At 38.2% G+C, this 23,171-nt stretch overlaps 1 protein-coding gene across 1 annotated transcript in view; it reads left to right on the top strand.

The window, feature by feature from the left end:
* The first annotated feature begins 2,712 nt into the window (after positions 1–2,712).
* Positions 2,713–23,171, top strand: part of LOC146466295 (uncharacterized) — a 24,527-nt gene continuing 4,068 nt past the window's right edge. The window contains exons 1-17 of the mRNA XM_085127492.1: positions 2,713–2,780; positions 3,519–3,654; positions 4,341–4,451; positions 6,794–6,945; positions 7,464–7,656; positions 9,547–9,662; positions 10,584–10,704; positions 11,065–11,184; positions 12,848–12,985; positions 13,946–14,173; positions 14,766–14,959; positions 15,976–16,083; positions 18,261–18,611; positions 19,752–19,998; positions 21,281–21,615; positions 22,892–22,984; positions 23,149–23,171. The exon at positions 23,149–23,171 is cut by the window's right edge and continues 197 nt beyond it. Of these exons, the coding sequence (XP_084983618.1) occupies positions 2,772–2,780; positions 3,519–3,654; positions 4,341–4,451; positions 6,794–6,945; positions 7,464–7,656; positions 9,547–9,662; positions 10,584–10,704; positions 11,065–11,184; positions 12,848–12,985; positions 13,946–14,173; positions 14,766–14,959; positions 15,976–16,083; positions 18,261–18,611; positions 19,752–19,998; positions 21,281–21,615; positions 22,892–22,984; positions 23,149–23,171 (2,675 nt within the window). The 5' untranslated portion in view covers positions 2,713–2,771. The remainder of the gene's footprint in view (positions 2,781–3,518; positions 3,655–4,340; positions 4,452–6,793; positions 6,946–7,463; positions 7,657–9,546; positions 9,663–10,583; positions 10,705–11,064; positions 11,185–12,847; positions 12,986–13,945; positions 14,174–14,765; positions 14,960–15,975; positions 16,084–18,260; positions 18,612–19,751; positions 19,999–21,280; positions 21,616–22,891; positions 22,985–23,148) is intronic.

Below are 23,171 nucleotides of genomic sequence, written 5' to 3'. Positions count from 1 at the left end.
GGTATTGTAACTTTTACTGGTGCTTGTATGTCACTATCAACTCTTCGGCCATCAGGTTTATGGAAAACTCTTAAGAACAAGGTAAGTTTCTGAAAAACAACGAATGCCTTGTGGAGTAGCATTGGGACCTTGAAATCCGACACCCTGAACTGAAAAAGCTGTATGCAAAATGTTAATACGTAAAATCACCATCCACTAGTTCAAGTTGATATAAGGAGTTTATCTGTATATAACAACAACAACAACAACAACAACAACAGCAACAACAACAACAAGCCTTATTACCAAAGTTAAACTTAATTTACAACATAAATATATTGGGACACAAGTTACCCATGTTCTATAATCATTTATGGAATAATCATTATTTAGTATATACCGCACAAGTGGAAAGTACTTTTCGCGTGCGCTGATTGGCTAGCTCGGAGGTGATTAGCCAAGTACTATTCACCTCCGAGCAACCGAGGAGAAACAAGATGGCTTCCCGTTTCGCCACGGTCACTAAAGAGGAATTTATTTAGATAAACGAGGCAGCTGTTATAAAAAAAAAAAAATACAAAAATGGCAACAAAGTTTAGTTTGGCGGCATTAAATGGTAAGTAATTTTAACTTTCCAACCTCATATTCTAAGACAAAAAATGAAACTACAATGACTTGCTTACGAAAACTGCCGGGCACTATAAGCTTAATTACAATGTAGACAATAAAACATCCAATGTTTTGGAGCATGGTTTCAAAATCAAGACGAATTTCACACAACAATTAAAGAAATGACACTTTAGCAGCTAAACAAGCGTCTCAAAAAGTTTTAATTGTTCGCAAGAAAGCGAGACGGAACTTTCTACAACAAGAAATTCGGTTACCGCGCGGCGCGCGAGATTTTAAAATTTCCCACCACTTGTCGGTATACTGTCAAAAATAAAGGAATTTTGGCCCGCTAGTTATTCAGCTTGTGTGGTATATACTAAAACAATTATTCACCTTAGTGTCGGTGAAAGTGGTGGATATTTACCTCGCCGCTTCGCGGGTCGGTAAATATCCACCACTGTTCACCTCCACTTCGGTGAATAATTGTTAATTATTTGTAATACAATACATGGGATAATTATTATTTATAGATGCTTTGCTACTATTTACATAAAAATCAATCAAAAGGAAAATCAAGTTTCGACCGTGTCTTCTTTATACGAGTTTGTTTGATTGCGTTTTTTAGGCAAGATGTACACCTGTGCTAGATTGTTATCGTTAATGACATGTTTATTGGCCTCAGCCACAAACCAAACTGGCAACGTCGATGCAGGTAAGAGAGTCATGCACAGTTCTAAAAATTTTGCCCTTTGTAACAAATATGACCGTTTAATGGTTGATGCAGCTGAGAAGCCACGTGCCCTACATGTTTCGAAACACTGCTATTACACCGACGGTTCATACAAGATGCTTGGAACTGACAGGTAGAAAGAAATTGAAAGCTCTTTGACAATTTATTCAGGGATTATTCCATCTTACGGTTTGCCGTTTAGCAAACTAACATTCTTTGCAGCGATTGGCTGAAAACAAGTTTGACAACACCTTGTACTTACAACCAATCTTTATGTCATCACAACGTCATCAAATCAACCAGGGCATGCTTATAAATTTGGGCAATGGTTCTAATTAACGATTAACCGCTCAATAAGGTCTGAATAGGCACAACGGCTTTCCAAAATATCTTGATTCTATTCACTTAAATGTTGCCCCAACGTGGAAAGGGGGTGGGGGTAGAATAGGCCTTATTCCATAACTTTAACTGCATTAACAGTTCGACAATAAACCTTTGAAGCATTATACACGATTGTACGTTTAACTCTATCGAATGCTCCGCAGGGTTATACTTGTTTTTCGTACATCATATTTTTAAGCCATGATGCTTTTTAGAATTTGTTATAACAAAAAAAGGTAAATAAAAGAGTAAGAATTTTGAATTTTTCTGTTCTCACACGTGGTCAAAAATATTTAACCTAAATAATACATGAGTTGTAATGTTTTGTGAGATTATAGTTCAAAGCGATGAAAACATACTACGCCTAAGCAGTCTTTAATTTATGTGCAACAATTACGTCGATGTAGGTGCTTGCCGAAACATGGATCCTGTAGGAATATCCAGCAGATCAAAAATTCCTGATCGTCGGCTAACAGCCTCTTCATATCTTGGTACTTGGTACTTGTCGACCCAAGTACGGTCGACTCAATTCAAAGTCTTATCATGGCTGGTGTGCAAAAAAAGCCGATAGAAATGACGACTGGCTGCAAGTTGATTTCGGCAAAACAATTCAAGTTTGTGCTGTTGCAACACAGGGAGGCAAAAACGTCAAATGGTGGACAACAGACTTCAAGTTGAAACGATGTAAAGTATATGAAATAATTCATATATGAACTGCGGATATAGATGAAAGTGAGAAGTGATCATCGCAGTGAATTTTCCAATTTATGCAATTGGAAATTGGAAGCCTGAAAAAAATTCAGGCTTCACTCCTCTCACGGGAAAATGGGAACCTACAATTGACCTTGCTCCCAATGTGTGGCTTCATAGCTCAGTTGGTAGAGCATCGCACCGGTAACGCGGAGGTCACGGGTTCGAATCCCGTTGAAGCCTGAATTTTTTTTTCAGGCTTCCAATTTCCAATTGCATAAATTGGAAAATTCACTGCGATGATCACTTCTCACTTTCAGACTTCAAGTTGTCTTACTCATCTGACGGAAATTCATGGACGACTTATAAAGATGCCGATGGAATGGAAAAGGTGAGATTTTTTGCCAGCAAATCAAATCGAACATTCGGTAACCGAATTCAATGCAGTTTGATCGAAAATAATCTTTCGATTTAGTCCAATAGTCGATCGAGCATAATTCAACAGAACAAACCTCGCCAAAACTTTTTAGCCATCTAACTTAATCTGACGTTCGATTTCCAAACCCTTGATTGAAAATAAATCGTTTGTTTAGCTTACTGAATGGAATACTGATAAAAAGGCTGCTTAGGAGAATGTGCGCTCAAGACGATATACTTCCCTTTAGAGTAGGCGGCTGTGCGTACAGTACAGGAACGCTAGTCTCGCAATTTCTCAATTTCTCTGTTGTTTTTCGTATGTAGAGGAAGAAAGCCGTGTGGAGGAAATATGAATGGGACTGTTGAATACTCAGAATGAAACAAGTGAGGAATAGAGAAACCACGAGACTAAGTGTTCCTTTATTGATGTCGCATCCCTAATATCCCCAGTCTCCTGTCAGGCGAAGTGGAGTTTTAAGCTTTTATGCACCTCAAACGCGGGAGAGAAAACTTGATAAGGAATTTTTTTTCGATTTTTCATAGGAAGACAACAATAACATTTGATTTAGGAAACAAAACATTCTGTCATATACATTTAAAGTAAATGCCCCCTTCAAATGTTCAGTCGAGGTCCCAGTGTCTAAAGGTTCCAACCGATCAGGCCGATATCAAATGACAGAAAGGTAACCTTAGCTGTTGTATATATTTAAAGGAATTTCACAGATCAGGTGACAGTGACACCATTGACACTCATGTACTACCAGTGCCAGTGAAAACAAGATACATTCGATTCCATCCATTTAAACGACATAGCTGGAACTGTCTTAGAGTGGAGGTGTTTGGCAGTGGTGAGTTTCCATCTTATCTCGGGGTGCATAGAAAATGTTTGTGCTGCAAATTGGCTGATATTTGCCTGCTCCAATGTATCTCACTTTAGGAATATCCAAATCTGTTGGGCAAGAATTTCAAGGTTCTCAGAATCTGTCTTGTTAAAATGACGCCACAACTTAGCCAGAAGCAACTTCAAGAACTGAAATCAAACAAACTGATCAAGGAAAACTCCCCAGATATTACAGCATTAGAGCGATTGAGAAACGTGAAATGTCGATGCATGCTTGCCTCTGGTGACAAACGCCTCATTAAAAAAAATGCATATATATCTGACCGTCTTTTTGAAAAGGTGATCGATGAAAGCTGGAACAATTTTCGTGAAATTAACGAACCTGAATCACGGGTTTTGTGGCCCTGAGAAGGTTCAATTATTGTAATCGTAATGTCATTGGTGAAATTATACGACCTGGGAAAGAACTGCACAATATCTATATTATATATACATATTATTTACCCCGAGAAATCATAACAAGAAGGTTACTGTGTTTTACGTTTTGGAACACGTAACATTTAGGCGTGCTTGACTTCAACCATTGAATTATTCTTACACTCATGAATATATAGAATAGGTCTGCTGAAATATTACCAGACACGTTTCGGGTTTCAGAAAACTAATTTTCTCCTCCCATATGTTTCTTTTCAGCTCTGGTTCCATGTGTTATGGAAGAGAACAGCGGAAGAAGCTTGCCACAATATTATGACATTCCATCGCTGGAATGGCTCTCGACTCCTTCAATTGTGGAAATGTCAACGGGTGAGATAAATTAAAATATGATCACTATTTAACCCTATTTAGATCGGGCTTTTTTTCGTAAGTGGATTATACTTCAAAGATAGATGGTTTGTCCAAAAATGCTTCTTGTGAGGTAAGCAACCAGAAGCGATGACGTTATATGAGGAAGTATTGTAAAACGGAGGCGTTTCTGGATCCGCCATCCTTGATTTCTTGATTTTCCCAAAACCTCAGAAAACCACCAAAATGGACCAAAAAGAAATCAAAATGAAAAACGAAAACATGAAAATGAAATAAAAACAAAAGTTTTTTTTTGTACAAAATGGCATGATAGAAAATCAGGATAAATATCAGGCTCTGGTGCTGGGAAACACGGCTTACGATTTCGATATAAAATGCGAAGAAAAGCCCATACCTATTTCCAGTGAGATACAGCTACTAGGCGTAACATTAGACAATAAGCTGAAATTGGATTCTCATATCGCATCTATCGATCTGCCGAAAGGTCGGAGGACAAGTTAATGCCTTAAATAAGGTTAAGAATGTTCTACTTTGCAAAACCAAGGAAGCACTATATCGTGCCTTTATTGTACCGCAATTCGATTATTGTAGCCAGATATGGCACCATTGTGGAGCCAGGAACACCAAGAAATTGGAGAGAGTAAACGAACGGGCACTTAGACTTGTATATAAGGATAAGAATAACTCTCACGATAGATTGCTAAGTTGGATTGGTTTGCGTAGCACACTAGAAGGACGTCGTATCCAGGACATGTTGATCACAATAAATATCTGCCTCCAGGAGAGGGCACCGACCCCCATTGCAAAGTTACCCAAAGTAAAAGACACAAAATATAACTTAAGGGGCACAAACATGCTCTCATTGCCCAAAGTAAGAGGCATCAAGCATGGTCTTAGGTCTTTTCGGTACTTCGCTGCAAAGACATGGAATGCGCTCCCGGACTCGATTCGCGCCATGGCCGGTACAAGAAAATTTTTAAGAAGTATTCGTCATGCAGCATTTTAAAATTGTTATTATCGTGGTTAGCTGTTGAAATTGTAAATTTTAATTTGCACTCACACATGCATTGATACATGAATGATTGGATTTCCTGAATATTTTAGGTTTTTTAATTTTTAGATTTTAGATTGTTGGCTAATTTTTTATCTTTCCTTTTGTATTTGTAATTTTATCTGTTTATTTGTGGGCTTCCTGTAAAGTAGCTTTTAGCTAAAAGGAGTGCCACGTAAAATTAAGTTCTTATCTTATCTTATCTTATCTTATCTTATCTTATCTTATCTTATCTTAGTACATTAAAGATAGCAATTTTCCAATCTATAAAAAAAGAACTATTTTCCATGGTTACATCCAATTCAGTGAACTCAGACCTGTTATACTAAATGGCTTCCAAATATAAAGTTCTGATAAAATCCGTAAAGCTCATTTCATTTCCACAAATATTGAAGTTATAAAAAATCAGAGTTGGAGCTGGCAGACACCCCCCAACCCCTTCAGTCTTGATAATAGAGTTAAGCTAGTTAAGCTAGTTAAGCTAGACGAGAGTAGAGTCGATGGATTTCACTGATCACGAGCAAACTAGGTTAAGTTTGCTCGAGGCAAAATTGAAATTAGTCATAAAAAGGCACTAGCAGCCTTAAAATACATTTTTCACCTTGCATTTCATGACCTTGATGAATGCTTCTAAGAGCAAAAAAACGTATGATTCAAGAAATCTGGTAGAAATTCGCACGATCTTCTTAGTAATTGTTCAGAGTATGCACATCAGAAGGAATGGCCGAGGAACACTACTATGAATAAGCATGCGCAATATTTGGTAAACGAATCGTCTTTGAATAATATCAGTCCTAGATCTTTCAGAACTCGATTGGTGTTGCTTCCTTCTACCGTTGGCAGCAAACAGATCTAATGCCTCTTGACTCTCTTAGGCTTTTAATTCTAAACGTTACACCCTTACGATATCCTTTTTTGATACCTAGAGCGTTTTTTTTTTTTTTAACATTTCTTGAAGTGGATGCAACCTGTTATCATGCCTTATTCACCAAACTTACTCACCGCTAAACGGAGTAATGTTGAATGTGTTTTGACTGAACCGATTTAAGGCTCGTTACATTAACTACGTACAGGAACCGTTTATCGGCGCCATTTTGAACTGGCTGTTTTCTGGTATGCGCTCTGGGTGACTTTTTTAGTCATTTCAATGGTAAATGTTGCACTCATTCCATCGTCGAAAGTATCTACGGTCCGACACGAATATGTCAGTGTTACTAATACAAATACCTAAATACCTCCAGACCGAAGCCTTCGTCAGAAAGAGATTGACTTGCATCTTATTATATTTTAGGTCATTTTAGGGCTATTGGTCGAATCATTCATGCAAAGTACTTGAAAGAGCGATTACTGGAGAAATCAGCGGCTTTTGATGGAAGGGTAACTAAGGAGGATGTGGATCTTGCTAACCAGCTGGAAATTCTTGCAGACACACTTTATATACAGGTAAGGTCCTTCCATACTTCATCTTCCTCACACCATATTTACGTTTTTTTACCTTTCCGTCCTTTCTTGCTCCCTCTATTCTATCCTGCCTTATTTCCTTCCTACCGCCGTCGCGTCATCGATATAACATGTCGGGATTCCTGCTCCTTCTTGTGATCGATTGGATTGAGAAAAGCAATACAAGGCCGAGGATAGATGACTTGGACTTTGCAGATGACATTGCATTAACCTCTGGCACAAGAGTCTAGAAGTCTCAGTACCAAGCGTAATGAAAGTGGGTTGAGGATTATTTATAACTCTTCCGGTACGCTCAATCCATTAGATAGTGCCATGTTATGTGATGCCATCATGCCATATAGTGATGTCTTCATGAGCTAAGGCGTATATTGTCCTTCCTTTGATAAACTGAAAGATGTTAAGGAAGGTTTCGCCACCCCCTTGCATCCACCCCTTTCCCCCCCTCCCTTACCACATTACGCAAACACAATATTGTATTGAACTAGTTACCTAATTTCCAGGAGAACGTTGAAATTTATGGAATGAAAAATGTCAAAATATACGCAAGGGAGATTGTGTCGCCCCCAGGAGCAAAGCTCGCTTTCTCTGCTCCAAGTAGACCTGATGTTCATAAAAGTCCGGCGCCCACTGGAAAACTCGGAAAAGATGGGCATCAGGGCAAGGATGGTGAACATGGTGTAAATGGCCCTCAGGGTAAGTCCTAGAATAACAGACAATGTGGACAGACTTAAGCCTAGTTTTCGATGTCGGGAAAATCCCAAACAGTTTCCCGACTGTCTCAGATATTCCCAGATTTTAGGCATTCATCAGTGACAGACACCCATTTTCATTTGTCAGGGGAGAAGTGGGGGGATAGAAGGGCAACAATTTGAAAGATTGGTAACAAGCTAAAACTGTCACCGACGTCCCCGACAGTACAAATTTGAGTTTTTATATGTCGGTAATGATCGCCGACCATCGCAGAAATTTGGGACACGTCGTTAAAATAGAAACACTCCTGATTTTGCCATTGGTCTGGGACCATCCCAGACGATCTTGGATGTTTACGATTTCCAGTTTTCATTAGTCGGGATAGCCTGGGACGGTCGAGAAACAGTGAAATTCCTGATCTGGAGATTTTCCCGACATATGAAAAGTAGGCTTTGGCCTCCTTTTAAAACTGGGCCGATACGCTCTGGATGGTCTGAGAAGATCTGTTTTCTTTAGGACGATAATTGCATAAATGTCAGCAATGAAGTGATATTGATCATGGCGTTAAGTTATCAAGTAAGGCAAATGAAAGGGGTCTAAAGATGGAATAAACAGTAGGGAAAAAACGTGATGACAGGACCAGTCCTTGAATTAAAAGTCCTAGAATAACAGACAATATGAACGGTATTAGCATACTTTTACAATTCGGAACGCGTTCTGCGGATTTCGCGATGCTTCGGAAAGAACTTTGGGACGGTTCCTACGGGCCTTAGGGTAAGTATCAGAGTAATTAAGGAGGCTAGCAGCAGTTTTTTTGGACTTAGGGTGAAAGTTTACAATCTCGCATAAAAGATAAACTTCGATACCCTTCATGGTACATCATCATTTCAACGTATGATCAAAGTTAATTTTCTAATCGGTTTCCAAACAACAGCTATTGTCATAGCAACGGAAGCGCATAGCCTTTCATTTCAAACATTGTCGATTATCTCGAAATTTAGTCAAACACTTCATGACGAGACTTTAACCTACTCAATCTAGACAACTTGCAGGTGAAATATGAAAAACATCTGTAAGAGCGTTTTCAAGTTAATAATGAATCAATTTTTACTGGGTGATTTTGTTTATTCCCGCACTTTTCACCCTAAGTCCAGAAAAACTGCTGCAAACCTCCTTAACCGCAAGGATACCGGAAAATAATAAATTCTCAAGGATGGCGAGAAAAAAAAAAGGGGTGGGGGGGGGGGGTGGGGAAGGGGAAGATGAAAAACATCGTCAGCAAAAACACGAAAGTCAGAGGACGAGGGATTCAGCTTGATAGAAAAACCTCTCTCCGGATGTTCAAAACTTGCTTTTTTTAACCGCTTTTCCGAGCTGTGGATTTCCTGGCCCCGACGAAATGATGTAAAAGACCTGAAAGTTCAGAGCGGAATAAAAAAAAAAAGAGAAGACTAGAAAATAAAAAAAAAAAGAAGAAAAATCGCACCGTACGCTCAAGGACGTATGACTTTAGTGAGCCCGAGTTTTCCCTAAAGGTCGTTAGAAGGCCTAAAAATGGAAAACGGAATTTGAATTTTTTTAAAAGAAATATTAAACCTCTTCAAGATCTAAAAACAATCACTGAAATTAACAAATTAAAACATGCAGTGCAAGTGACTAACTGTGCGAATATCGCACCATTTTGTTCTCTTCACTGGAGTTGGACAATGATGTTATACTGACGACACAAAACTAAGCAATTGGCATGGTGGGGAAATAATGGCCTCTCAATGACCCTGGTCAATAAGAACGGTTAAGTGAAAATGTAGAAATGATACAAAAATTACCTTTTTTGTTTAAGTGTTGAGAATCCCAGATAACTGTTTCAGACTTAGAATTTTCTTTTATTTTCAGTCGAGATTTTCTGTGACGTCATCACTGGCGATGTAAAAGTAAGCTCAAATGGAGGTGATGGACAAAAGGGACAAGATGGCGGCAAAGGTGGCAAGGGGCGAGACAACGGTGAAGCTGTAAGGGGAATATTTATTTCCGTGGATCAATTGACAGTTACAAGTCAGTTGTAATGGCCGGATTTATACCAAAGACGAGTTATCCGTTTGAGACGGATAACTTGTCTAGATATAAACTCGGAGTCGAGACGAATTACGTGGCAAAATTTGTCTTCGGCGGATTCGTTAGTCAGCACGTCTTAAAGACGTGCTAACATAAATTCGTCTTGGGATTTATATTAACACGATTTATCCGTCTAACGGATAACTCGTCGAGACGGATAATTCGTCTTTAGTATAAATTGGGTCAATTATAGAGAAATACCTGGATACAGATGGAATTCGAAATTTTGCAACAATTCGATTCATTACAGTCATTCGTCAGTAAGCGGTTTTGGTGTAACAATTAAGGGAACTTAAGCAACGACAACGCCGCAAAACAGTACTTTAAATTAGCAAAACCAATCGCCCTGCACGTGCATTTTAATTAAATTTTGGCTCATTTATCAAGCGTCCTCTGCAAAACAGCAACGTGAAATGACAAATTCAGGGTTTTGTGGAGAACGTGAACACACGACGGTGAACTTTCCATTCTGTCTTGAATACTACTCCTACCAATTTGGTTCCTGGGTAGTTCGCCGTTTCTGTACAACTTGAGCGAGCTGAAATAATCGCAAAGTAGCAAATGAAGTAAAAATATATTTTCAAATGACATTTACGTTGGGGTAACCATCGTCGCTGCTAAAGTTCCCTTATAACTCTTCAGTAGACAACTGCCTTTGAAAAGCAGCTCGCGTGCTATAAAAGGAAACACTATGCCTAAAAATACGTAACAGAGTTTCCCGCTTGGATTACGAAGTAGGCGGTAAAAGGTCAGTAACAACCAGCCCCATAGAGTTAGTTTGTGTCGATGCGTACTCGCCAATTTTGCTCTTTCAATAGCGTGGTGACAGGACAGGAGAAGATTGTATAAGACTGAGCTATAGGGATTGCCATGATGTTGGTGGAAGAAAGGGGAGAAAGGGGTATATCGGAGGAAATGGTGGAAACGCTGGAAAAGCAGGTAGGAGTCGAGGAGGAGGGTCTCTTACTAAGTGATATATTAGCGCGGCTTTGATTAAAAACAAAGATCGGACCTGACAACATCATGGATTTTAGACAACTGGTACATAGTAACATGCTCAACACAAAATATCATGTGGAATGGATTTAACGTTTACCAGACAGGGACGGATTCCACCAACATTGACCTTGGGAAATTGAAACTTTATTCATAAAACGAAAAGCCAGAAAACAGCATTTTGATTTCCTTCCTTTTTATGAACAAAACAAAATCTTCTCGGCGAAACCATCGCATTCTTGTTTTAGTAGCAAAGAACTACACAGTGTGATATACCAATGTTTAAATCTATAATTTTGGTAGGAAATGGAGGAGACGCTGGGGCTGTAAATGTTCGCTACAGAAAAATTAATGGAAAATTTGAAGTGAAGACCTGCGCAGGAGTAGGATCCCTACCAGCCAGAAACGGAGTGGGAGGGAGAGGTAATATGCTTTATGTATACCTTAAAGATAATATTAAACAAAATGATTCCATTTGTTCGTGAATGTGTACTCTGATAACACACAGGTGACTTAAACAAGTGGTAACAATAAAGACGTACGTCACGAGGCGCAGGCGAGTAACATGACTTTTTTTTTAATTTATTGTGTGCACAAACAAATTAAAACACACTAGTTTAGAAATACTACTTGTGAGGATGATACTTATACCATTTACAATACAGTGCTAAAAAAAGTACGAAACTACTTACAGTGCGACATTACTAACAAAACGAAACGATACTTACGCTACTAATAACAATACCAACACTACGATATAATACAATTACTTACAAATTAATAAATTTAATTCAGTTGCTTACAAATGAATAGCATATGCATTTGCATAGCTAGACTCTAAACATTAATTTTTTAAAAAATTGGACCATTTTTTATTAAAAGAGAGTAGTTTATTGGTCATAATCGCTATGTATTGTTCTAATTCAATTTTTTCGTTAACGAGGGTGACAAAATCTGTGAACTGGGGTCTTTTGTCATCTTGTGCTGCATTAATGTAAAGAAAATATTTTTCAATTATGATCAGGTGAGTTAGGGTTAAACCGGACGATTAAGTAACAGGCCTGATGTTCCTAGAAAACATACTCACGGCCAGATGAAATCTAATTGTTTTATATGTTTTTTTTTTTGTTATATCGGTTCCGCTCACGCAAAAGAGAATATGTTTTAAGGTGGCCGAACACAGTTTGCGCGCGCTTTACAGATTCTGCTAGTGATGCTATTAAGCGCGCGCTAGGGTTGTGGTAAGCAAATACTATCGATCCCTCGATTTTATACCAAATGGATCACAAAAGTGGGTTTTGATAACTCAGTTTCTCGTTTGTGAATCCTTCTTCATTTATCACCGAACAAAGAAAGTGAGTTTACGAAGAGCTAAACCTTTTTTCCAGCTTTTTGAAAACCTAATTGAAAGCAACGCATGCGCATTTGACCAAAAAATTGTGTCTGGTTGTTTTAATGGCAATGAACTGTTTTTTAAGGAACCGCTCGTAAGAATTTCGTGAAATTTGACAAAACAGCGGTTCTCTAAAAGCGTAACTCGTCTACAAACAAAAACCAAAATTTAACAAAGGGTATCTTCAAAAAACATTAAAGTGCAAAACCAACATTGACAGGAGATCCCTCTGTTAAAATTACGTGAAAGCAGCGTCGTTATGTCAGTATTTTGTGAGTTTATCTGGATACAAAAAATGGAAAAAATCTAACGAGTGCATTTTCTTAAAATTAAGGAAAACCATTCTTTGTGGGCGGTTAATAGTTTGCTGCATTGCCATGGTAACGGCACCTTACTCAACAAGAAGTATCAAAATTTATTCCTTCTTAGTAAATCTTGCACCATGCTAATTTCGGATACTCAGAAGTATGTAGTTTTCAAATAATGTTTACTAACACCTGTATACAGGAGAACTGTGTTCGGCCACCTTAAAAACCGTGGTAGGGAGGATTTACGCGGAGATTAAAAGGAATTGACTTCTTAAAAACCATTTCCATCGGAATTGATGACAGAATGTTTTACGTGTTGCTATCAATTTGTTGTATCTATTGACTTCCTTTTAACAATCTCGACCGGTGTTACGTGATACTACAGGTGGTGCAGGAGGCGAAGGCGGAAGAGGAAGGGACTGCCAACCGGATCCAGCCGTTTGGTCAGGGGCGTGTAATGACGGGGGAGCTACTGGCAAAGGTCCAAGTGGAAAATCTGGAAATTCTGGAAGATCAGGAATAAGTAAGATAAAAATCGTTACACATCACTCCACTATAGCTGTCATTAAACCAGCATTTGTCACACAAAGTGTTCGGTGGCTAAACGGGTAAAGAATAGAGAGATTTAGAATCAACTGTACAAAACAAGATTGTGGGTGTGCAGTGATAAGATCATAATAACTTGCCAACCTAAAACAGCCATTATGCTCATAGAAAACCATATTTGTTGCGAAATTCGACCCTGTGCTAACCACATTGTGTATACTAGATTTTGTACAGTGACAATTATGGGTAAATATACCAGTCGCAATATTTCTCGGTACGATAGAGTTTAAGGCAAACAGCGTGTAACCATAAACCTTTACCTTTTAATCACTGTACAGGCATACCTAACAATATATCAATTCCAATGGTATGCACAGAGTTCCCCGAAATATTCTCTTGTTGTAAACTTGTGCTACGGGTAGCAGTGGAAGGTACACAAAATCACAAAGAACCGACCTTCGTATCACGGATAAGCAAGATAGGCTACACACAAATAGAATTAAAAGAGAAGTATCTGCAGACATAAAGACGCAGCGATAAAGTGACAGGAAACCGTCTAAGATCCTTTTTCCCCATTTTTGACATTTTATGATGTTGCTCCAAGACCACACCCTACAACCCCATTTTAATTTAAGGCTGCTCGGTTTCAACTTGTTTTTCAGTAACATTGATTTTAAAGAAAAGACAGTCATAGACCATATTGATAACGTCACTGAACAGCACTCAAAGACTTTCCCTATGCCTAAAATTAGGGAACAGCTTGATTGGTAAAAACCCAAGTAATTACTCACGTGTCGTTCTAACTAAAGAAAATGTTTGCAACCATCAGCATTTAGTTCAGTCAGTGGTTTTGCCGCTTGGTTAGCAGTAATAGAGTTATTAACATCCAGGCACTGACGATGATGATGATGATTATTATTTTATTTTTTTTTCTGAGCTCCTTATACCAAGGGAAATAACGGCGCAGTTCAGGAATCTCTCCTTCAACGTGGATCCTTAGACGACACAAATAAACAAAGCTTCCCACTGGAACTCATCAGAATCATGAGAAGACAAGCTGTAGACTTGTTACTAACCGACAGCTCTGATCCGAAAGGCAAGGACATCTTAACATTTATTGTCCGCTTGGCGGAGAAAAGGAGTGACCTGGTACAGTTTAAGAGAGGTCAGTTTTTAGTGCACCGTACAAGATGATAGATGTTTCACCATTATTATTTTAGAGCTTATTATTACTTGTAGCGTTCTTAATAACGTTAATTACTATCTTTAATGAGGCCCTTCCATTCATTACCCATAATTAATAGCTTTGTGCCGTACAAGACTAAGCAAAAGCGCGCCCACACTTTTCGGTGAATATGCTTGTCTCTGAGCACGACTCTGACGTGGATGTACACAGTGTAAAGACTAGTTCCTAGTTGAGCTACATTGAGGAGACATGGTATAGCAATCAGAACCCTTTATGCTGGAGCAAACAAAGAAGACTAAAAACGCTGATTTTGTCGCAAAGGTTGGGAAGCGGGAAGGCAGGTCTTATGCCCTAGAGTAGCTGTGTCATTAGGAAAGCCTATGCTACCTTTGACAAAAGCTACATCTAGTTCCAAGTGGGTTTAAGATAATTCTAAAAATTGGCATGTCTTCAGGTGTAATTACATCTAGTGAGCAGTTGCACGAAATTGTTAACTTTTGTGTGACATATCTCAAGTCTGAATCATACGGTAGGCTCTCAATGAAGAATTATTCTCTCCCTTGTATTTCAGACGCACAGAGAAAGCTTAACTTCTTGGGAAAGGACGGCTACAACATATTTGGAAAGAACAAATTCTTTGCTCCTCGCGTCAGGTGGAGTATTCTTGAGAAAAGAGTGGAAAGAGTTAGAGACGCAGCTAAAGATTACGAAGATGCTTTCAACAGCGTTATACAAATTAAAAATATCGACTCAAATTTCAATAAGGTATGGATATTGAATTTGTTCTCTAGGGTGTCTCTCATAGTTACGGTATAGGCCAGCCTTTGACTGACAATGATCTCTGTATTCGGTAATAGTAGTCTGAAGCCAATTATTCCGTTCATAAATAGTATGGACTAAAACGTAAAAGTGAATTCAATCAATCAATCAATCAATCAATCAATCAATCAATCAATCAATCAATCAATCAATCAATCAATCAATCAATCAATCAATCAATCAATCAATCAATCAATCAATCAATCAATCAATCAATCAATTCAATAGGAGTCAATCCTCCAAACGCCATACCCTCATTTCATTAAACGAATGTTCTAAGATACCTTAGCAGTCTAAATGACGTGTTTTACATCTTGAATTTTAATTTCTGTGTAGGCCAAATTCACCATATAACAGTTCCGATGGTGTGCAAAAAGATTTTTGCGATATTCTCTCGTTGTAAGCTTGTGTTACGGGCAGATACAAAATCACTAAGAAGGCCTGCAAGAAGATTTGCAGTATCGAAGACCCCGTATCAAGGTTTGAACGTTAAGCCTCGCCAGACAAATAGGAGAATGTTGCAACCATTAAGTCCCTACAAAATGGAAAAGCTCTTAGTCTGATTGACCCTGAGACTTCTGGAAGGATCTAACAACCCCATTTCACGGCAATATGGGAGGAGAAGCAGGTAGCAGCTGACTTGATGAAAGGCGTCATAGTAAGGATCCTCAAGATGAGTGACCGCAGTAATCCGCGTGGAAAAAAACCCCTCCTGAAAACCCTCCTAAATAGTCTAGCAGAGATAACTATTTAGCCAACGTTCACAAAAGCATAATCGTTATGAGCTCTATTGACACACGCTTTTCCAACACGCGTTTTATCGGGTTTAAAACCACGTTGCCCAGCGGAGCGGTTTTAAACACTCCTTCTCGTTTTTTGAACATTACTTAATTGGTTTTGAAGTTAAAAATGATAGAAAAGGAAGTTTCATATCTTTTTACACAGTTTTTGATCCTTTATAGATGGCGGTGACAATGTCGAGGATTACAAGGAAATCCGTTGAAGGAGAGAGGAAGCGACATGAAATGGCCAGAAAAATTGCAGAAAGCGAGAAGAGGTTATATATCCAGGTAACTAACTGAAGTAGTGGGTCACTGCTTCAGTCGGGCTGTGCTTCTTATTTTCAGAATACCATTCAAAAACCTGCCGCCTCTCAAATTCCACAACTGAGATTCTCTTAGCGTCATACCATCACCTGGGGGCCCCATTTTGCCAATTAATAGTTTCAAGTCACGTTATCAAAGTTTGTTCTCACCATACAAACACTACGGTTTGGAATGATCTTGCAGTTTTTTAAAATTGACCATATTGAATTTTTTAGTTTTTTTTTTGTATAAATTGATTTACCTATACCATCATGGAAGCCAAGCCAATTCAAATCTGGCGCGCACAAATTTTAAGATATTTAAAACCCGATAAAAATACGTGCTGAGAGTTTTTTGAACGGCTTTTAAAATATTCCTTAAAAAGCGTGTGTTAATAGAGTTCATAACAATTATGCTTTTGTGGACGTTGGAAATTAGCATACGGGAAAAACACTACATTCTAATGAGCAGTGTTTCATCAGCCGATAAAACACCGCAAACTAATGAGGAGTGTTTTATCAGCCAAATAAAACACCACATACTAATAAGGAGGAGGTTTATCAATATTAAGACACTGCACGTGTTGCATTATTCTTCGTGCAAAAATTTGGAAAACCTAAGATATTTGAAAGGCTGAATTCCAATACTGCAATTCAAACTGCTAGCCTGAAAGTAATCAAGTTTTACTAGGGTCCCATCGAAACAGATTTTAGTTTAAGGCTAAAAGAAGAATAAAAATTGAACTGAGAATGATTGAGTTGGCAACAAGAAACCTTGAGGTGTGAAAGTGTGCGAGCGAAGCTAGGTTTTAATGAAGCTCACCAAACTAATCATTATGCAAACTCCGGCTCAAAGGTGTGAGCGCGCGCAAGCTTAAAATAAACGTTCATTAAAGATAGGCTATATCACTTTCCAGCTTTACAGCTGAAAAACACCTTCCAAAGGAAATAACAACTTTTTTAAAGAAAAGTTTCCGGAGGAGGTGTGTTCCCTAATTGAAAAGTTAATTTACCGAAAAACGTAAGAACGCAGTCTCCATGAAGCAAAAATGTGATACAAGAAAGTGAATAAATATTTAGGCTTGCAGCGAAGAGTGAAAATAATGGAGTAAAATAAAGCTAAATATTATCGTACGTCTACAAAATGGTCGATAATGCAACACGTGCAGTGACTTAATATTGACAAACCTCCTCCTTATTAGTATGTGGTGTTTTATTTGGCTGATAAAACACTCCTCATTAGTTTGCGGTGTTTTATCGGCTGATGAAACACTGCTCATTAGAATGTAGTGTTTTTCCCGTATGCTAATTTCCAACGTCCACAAAAGCATAATTGTTATGAACTCTATTAACACACGCTTTTTAAGGAATATTTTAAAAGCCGTTCAAAAAACTCTCAGCACGTATTTTTATCGGGTCTTAAACCAGTCGGCTGCCCCTCGTGGTTTTAAACCCGATAAAACACTCCTGCTTGTTTTTTAAACATTACGAAACAGTTTTTAACCTGCATGGACATTATAACTTGGAATTTTTAATTCGCAATTTGTTTGGTTTCGTCATTTAGGCCTAGTACTTACATTTTCAATATCGCAATAGCGGGACGCCTTTAAAGATTAAGTAACATCTTAGGTTGGCCGTTTGTTCTATTAACTAGATCGTGGAATGAACGGGGTATTTAGACAAAATAAAGACTGACCATTTGTTTCGGCAACGTGGTCGTATCGTATGGAGGAAAAACGGCGAGGGCATCACATTTGTAGCCCGAAATTCCCAGATTAAATGCTCTCTGTACCCCTTAGTTGAAATCATAGGCCAAGCGGAAGCTATTTAGTTTTCCTTTCGACAACTGGGATTCTTGACCCGTCAAGTTTTAGTTGGATGATATGTTTCTATCACAAGAGTATAAAATAAAATAAAATAAAATAAAATAAAATAAAATAAAATAAAATAAAATAAAATAAAGTAAAGTAAAGTAAAGTAAAGTAAAGTAAAGTAAAGTAAAGTAAAGTAAAGTAAAGTAAAGTAAAGTAAAGTAAAGTAAAGTAAAGTAAAGTAAAGTAAACTAAACTAAACTAAACTAAACTAAACTAAACTAAACTATTGTCCTGTCCACATTCGTAACACAGAGTCCCTACTTTCTTCTTTTATCTATTCTACTCACAGGCGATTAAAACAACGGAGGAAAAGATGACCAGTATTATAAGAAAATTTTCGAACTTACTAACGGACAAGTACGAGAAAGCGAAGTTTAACAAAGACGACCTTATCGCTGTGCTTCAGGGTATCACAGGATTTGCAAACGGGATAGCATCCAAGGACCCTTTTGCGTTCGCTGGTGCAGCTCTTGACATTGCCTCCTCTCAATCTGGTAAAGAGTGTCTGAAGACCCTTGACTCATACCTAGACAGTGTCAAGAAATGGCTGACGTTTGGGGAAAACTACAAGGCTCTAACTGATTCCAGTGACTTAGACTTTGATCAAGTGGCTGTTTCTTCAGTGCCCGAGATCATGCAGGTAACAGGCTTTCGGCGTGCAGTTACAAGTGCTTCAGCCATTATAATACGTTTACGTATTTGCATGATTACCTCTGAAATTCTTAACAACAATAACAATATTTACTTATATGGAGCCAGATCAATAATTTCTTATGTTGCTTCACAATGAATAATGCTAAAAAGAAGGAATATTAAGTTAAAAACAAAATTTTCTGAAATCAGGCTTTTTTAAACACAAAAATCACCATATAAAAGCCATTTTAAAAAAGATAAGTTTTCAAACGGTTTTCAAAAGTATCTATGCATGGTCTTAAATCCAAAGGTAGAGTTTTCCTCAGTTTTGGTGCAGGTACCTCAAAGGCACGGTCCCCATATCATTTTTAGACGACCACTTGGAACGGCCAATAATCCTCAAGACGATGACCCAAGTGTCCGACAGGATGTTAATCTGTACTCGTTAATCTTCGTTTACTCAGGTTACTAGATTTCCCAGGAACTTTGCAGGAAGACAAATCATGTGACATTCAAAACCCATTAATAATCCATAAGCCCATTGACCTATCAAATGGTCAATAAAATATCACGTGTAGTGGTTTTAAGTAATAGATCAAACACGAGGAAGAGTTTTTTCTCCGATTTCCAAACACCGTGAAGTAGGTTGGAAAAACGAGGCGCAAGCGAATTTTTTTTAACAAACTTCGAGGTGTTTGGAAATAGGAGGAAACGCTCTTTCGAATGTTTGATATAGCTTCTCAAACTATTGATAATTCTTGGAGAAATGCCAAGCAAAAGTTCACAAAATTTTATGATTATTAAGATCACATTTTCAAGCCTCCTTAATGGTAGTGATTTCCTCTGTTTTGGCTTGATGCATTATTAATGAGTTTGAGAAAACCCGTTAAAACCTCCTCCTTTTTAGTATGTGGTGTTTAATGTTTTTCTAATTTCCAACGTTCACAAAAGCATTATTGTCAAGAACTCCCTTGACACACGCTTTTCCAGGAATGTTTTTGAAGCCGTTCAAAAAAATCGCAGCACGTGTTTTATAAGATTTAAAACCCCGATAAAACACTGCTGCTCGTGTTTCAAACATTACGTGAAAACTTATACTCGGCGCAGTTGTAACTCGCTGATTCTACTAACCGTTACTTTCTTTTAGGCGAATCTGGAGATGAACAAGGAAACGTTTGCCGCGGAATTAGTGTGTCTGCTGGATGTGGCCTCTTTAGCGAGCGATGCTGCACTCTTAAAGGCGAAAATAGAGTCATTCTTTATCGCAGGATCGGCCCGTATTGACTTGATAGCAAAAGTTATGGACCTGGATAATGACATTGGAGGTGACAACTTTGACATTCAAGTTCTTCAAGACACCGAGAAAGCAATGAATGACATTAGCAAATCACCAGGTACTACAGTTTTTTTTTTCCGACTAAGCAAGTTAATTACGCGGGATGCCCTGAAGGGGCATACCGTGTCTAAAAACGGGTCGATTTCTTTTTTTTTCTTCGTCGTAGCCACAAATCGGTACATTAATTTATTCATTAAACTCTCCCCTCTCCTACTCGGAATGTATTGTTCTGATTGTCTTCAACAAAAGCAGGCCAATCAAAATCCATTCTTGTCGCGTATATCGCGAGAGAGGGGACCCACTCACCCCCTACTTGTGTGACGTCAAAGCATCATTTGATTTATTCATTAATCTTGGATTAAATTAGTGGCGCCATATTGTTAACATGTTGTGGACTCAAGTTTGCCGTTTTAAAACGAAAAATAAAAAATTTTGAAACGGTAAGTCGAAAGAATAACTTCTAAGAAGCACTCGACCTTTAAAACGGTGGAAATTGGAGAATTCCTGGCGAAGGAATCGTGCTTTGTTTGACAGTCTTAGACCGCGAGGCGAGACTGAAAAGAGGTCATTGAGAAGCTTACGCGGTATACGTTATCGTAATGGAATTTCAGAAATTTCCGGTGGACGTCTGAGTCGCGTAACACAAGGGAAACAACGTAACACGATCGTCGTGACTCAAACAATTCCATTAGCAAGGATAGTTTTATAAATCTGCGAAGCATACAGTTGGAATAAATGCATCCCGCGTAAATGCCAGTATGGGTATCTTGTTAGAAGGAAAGGTTCCCCTCGATCATATCATTAAGTGTATTTAGGTAATTTTAGGTCATATTTCAGAATAGTTTTATTTGCTCGATCAAATCCTCATGTCGTTCTGGTATCCGGTTAGGATACAATACTGTGCACGACTTGAGAATGGGGATAGTAAGGCTATTGCGATTTCTATGTTCCTTAGTTCAGTTGTCTTTCGTGTGCTGAAGAAAACTATGTGTATGAAATTATTTCTGGGAATGTTGAATGATTAGAACAAAACAACTGAGGAACAGAGAAACTGCCGTGTTGACGTCGCAGTTGTACTGCTCCCAGGCCCCCATTTTGTGCAGTATTATTTCCCACCATAAGTGAAATCTTTTATACGTCTCTAATGCAGGGAAGAAAAATTGCTAAGGTTTTTTTTTTCGATTTTATACGAGAAAAATACGAAGTGATCACTTGGTTTAGAAGTGGTTTTCTTAAGGAGGTGATCTCAAAGGGTGGCCTTGTTGACAGTTTACTTATGTTGACAGAAAAATCTGTAGCAGCGTATTTTTAAGTGTATACCTGGAATTTTTCCCTTCAAGATGCCCCTATCAGCAAAAAACTCCAGGAGACCTTCATTGACGATCTACTTAGCACATACGAAGAATTGGAACGATCATTTATGAAAAAAATCTACCAATTCTACAAGGCTCTCGAGTTCCGTACATTGTGGTCTGGAAATAGTCCACTAACTTCTTTCCGACGAGTGGCCAGTGAGAGTGCAATGGAGACGAAGACTCTTGTTGGAGTGGTTGAACTAAACAAAGCGCTCGCTAAAGTGTACCAGTTAAAAGAGAAGGCAGTGGATTGCTTCAGCCGTCATATATTTACCACCAATTTACAAAAGTGGAGCTTTGATAACGTCAAAGACAAAGGGGTATGTTTTGGTTTTTTACGCTTTGAGTGTGTGCGTGCGACCCTTACTTAGGCGATGTGTATTTTCGCTGCATATCATAAAGACCTCACCCATTTAAAAACAACGTTCTTCTAGAGAAGACCTTGGAATTACGATTATTTGACGTGAAAAATTGTGGTCGGTTATCCGGTTGTTTGGCTGATCAAGTGAATCCAGCTTGAGCAACACACCTTACAATCATAAACAAAACAAAAATTAGCAGTTGAACTTCCTACACCCATCCCCTCAATCAAACAGACACCATAATGGAAATGCTTATTCGGTTCATACTAAACACTAAACCGCAGAATATTTTTACAACAAAAAAACTCACAAAAAAATCCCACTTATTCGGAAGTTTTATGAATTTGCAACACTGAGTGTGGGGTATAACATTCAAGCTATGACTAACAATGAAACTTGACGGTGTAGAGGAGGTCAAAATTGTTTAACTTGTGGAAGGCAAAGTAAGAAAATGACGTAAAATCACGGAAGGATTGCTTATTTTGTTCTGCCTGGCTACCATCTTTGATACGTCATTACGGATTTTTCGATTTTTCTGAGGCCTCAGAAAACCGTCGAAATTGATGAAATTGAGGCGCTAAAATCGAGTGGGCTCTTACTATTACAGGGGCAGTGCCACAAAGGTTTAATCGCTTTTGAGACGAAGTAGCACGAATATTTGAAAAGGCACCTTCTCTCTAACAACAAATTGCTGTTAGAGCACCATGGGGACAATATAAGTGATTTCTCCTAAGAAGATGATTTTAAGCTTAGTTCACGTTAATGATTGACGATTTCGAATAAACGATCGTATGAAAGTGCAATTGATTGTGCGTCTTTATGCAAATTGCAATAATGTTATGTCTCTAACACGCCATTGATTGTCATACTATGCAATTGATTTGCTATTGGTGTTAATGATTAACCATTTGGGCGAGATTGAAAGTGTATTTGTCATCTTTGATTGTCCAAAGGTGCAATTGTTCACCCTTGATGCTATTGAATGTTAATACATATGAAAATAGCGTTATTGAAAGTTTGTTCGCATTAATAAAGTTCACGGAAGTGCTAATGAACGTATATTTGCAGTGCAGTTTCAACTGTTGACGTAAATGAATGTTTATTTTGCGTAGATGAACAACAAAAGGTGTAGTACAATGTCATTTAATCTCATCAAAATAATAAACACATTGACAACCACAATCAAACTGATACGTTGCTAACACACAAGTCCTGCTTTGTTTCTATGTATCAGATGTTTGAGCAACTTGCTTCGAAAGGGAGCACAACATTCAGCATTGATATAAGTCAGAGTTGTCAAACATGTTACAACGTGAGACTGTTAAAGGTAAGAGTTACTGAACGTCATTTTTTCTTTTGTTAATTTTAGACTAGGTTACTGAGCTAGCCACTTGCTCTTTTGTTAGATATACAAAGTAATACGCGGAACAAATTGGCTTGTTTTGATCTCCATGTCAAAATATTTATTTCATTTCAACCTTTTTTTGTCAGATATATATTGAGCTTTTCGGCCC

The sequence above is a fragment of the Pavona decussata genome, unplaced genomic scaffold (assembly GCF_977016875.1).
Source record: "Pavona decussata unplaced genomic scaffold, jaPavDecu1.1 SCAFFOLD_145, whole genome shotgun sequence".
In the NCBI taxonomy this organism is placed as follows: Eukaryota; Metazoa; Cnidaria; class Anthozoa; order Scleractinia; family Agariciidae; genus Pavona; species Pavona decussata.
This window is presented reverse-complemented; position numbering and strand designations above follow the sequence as displayed.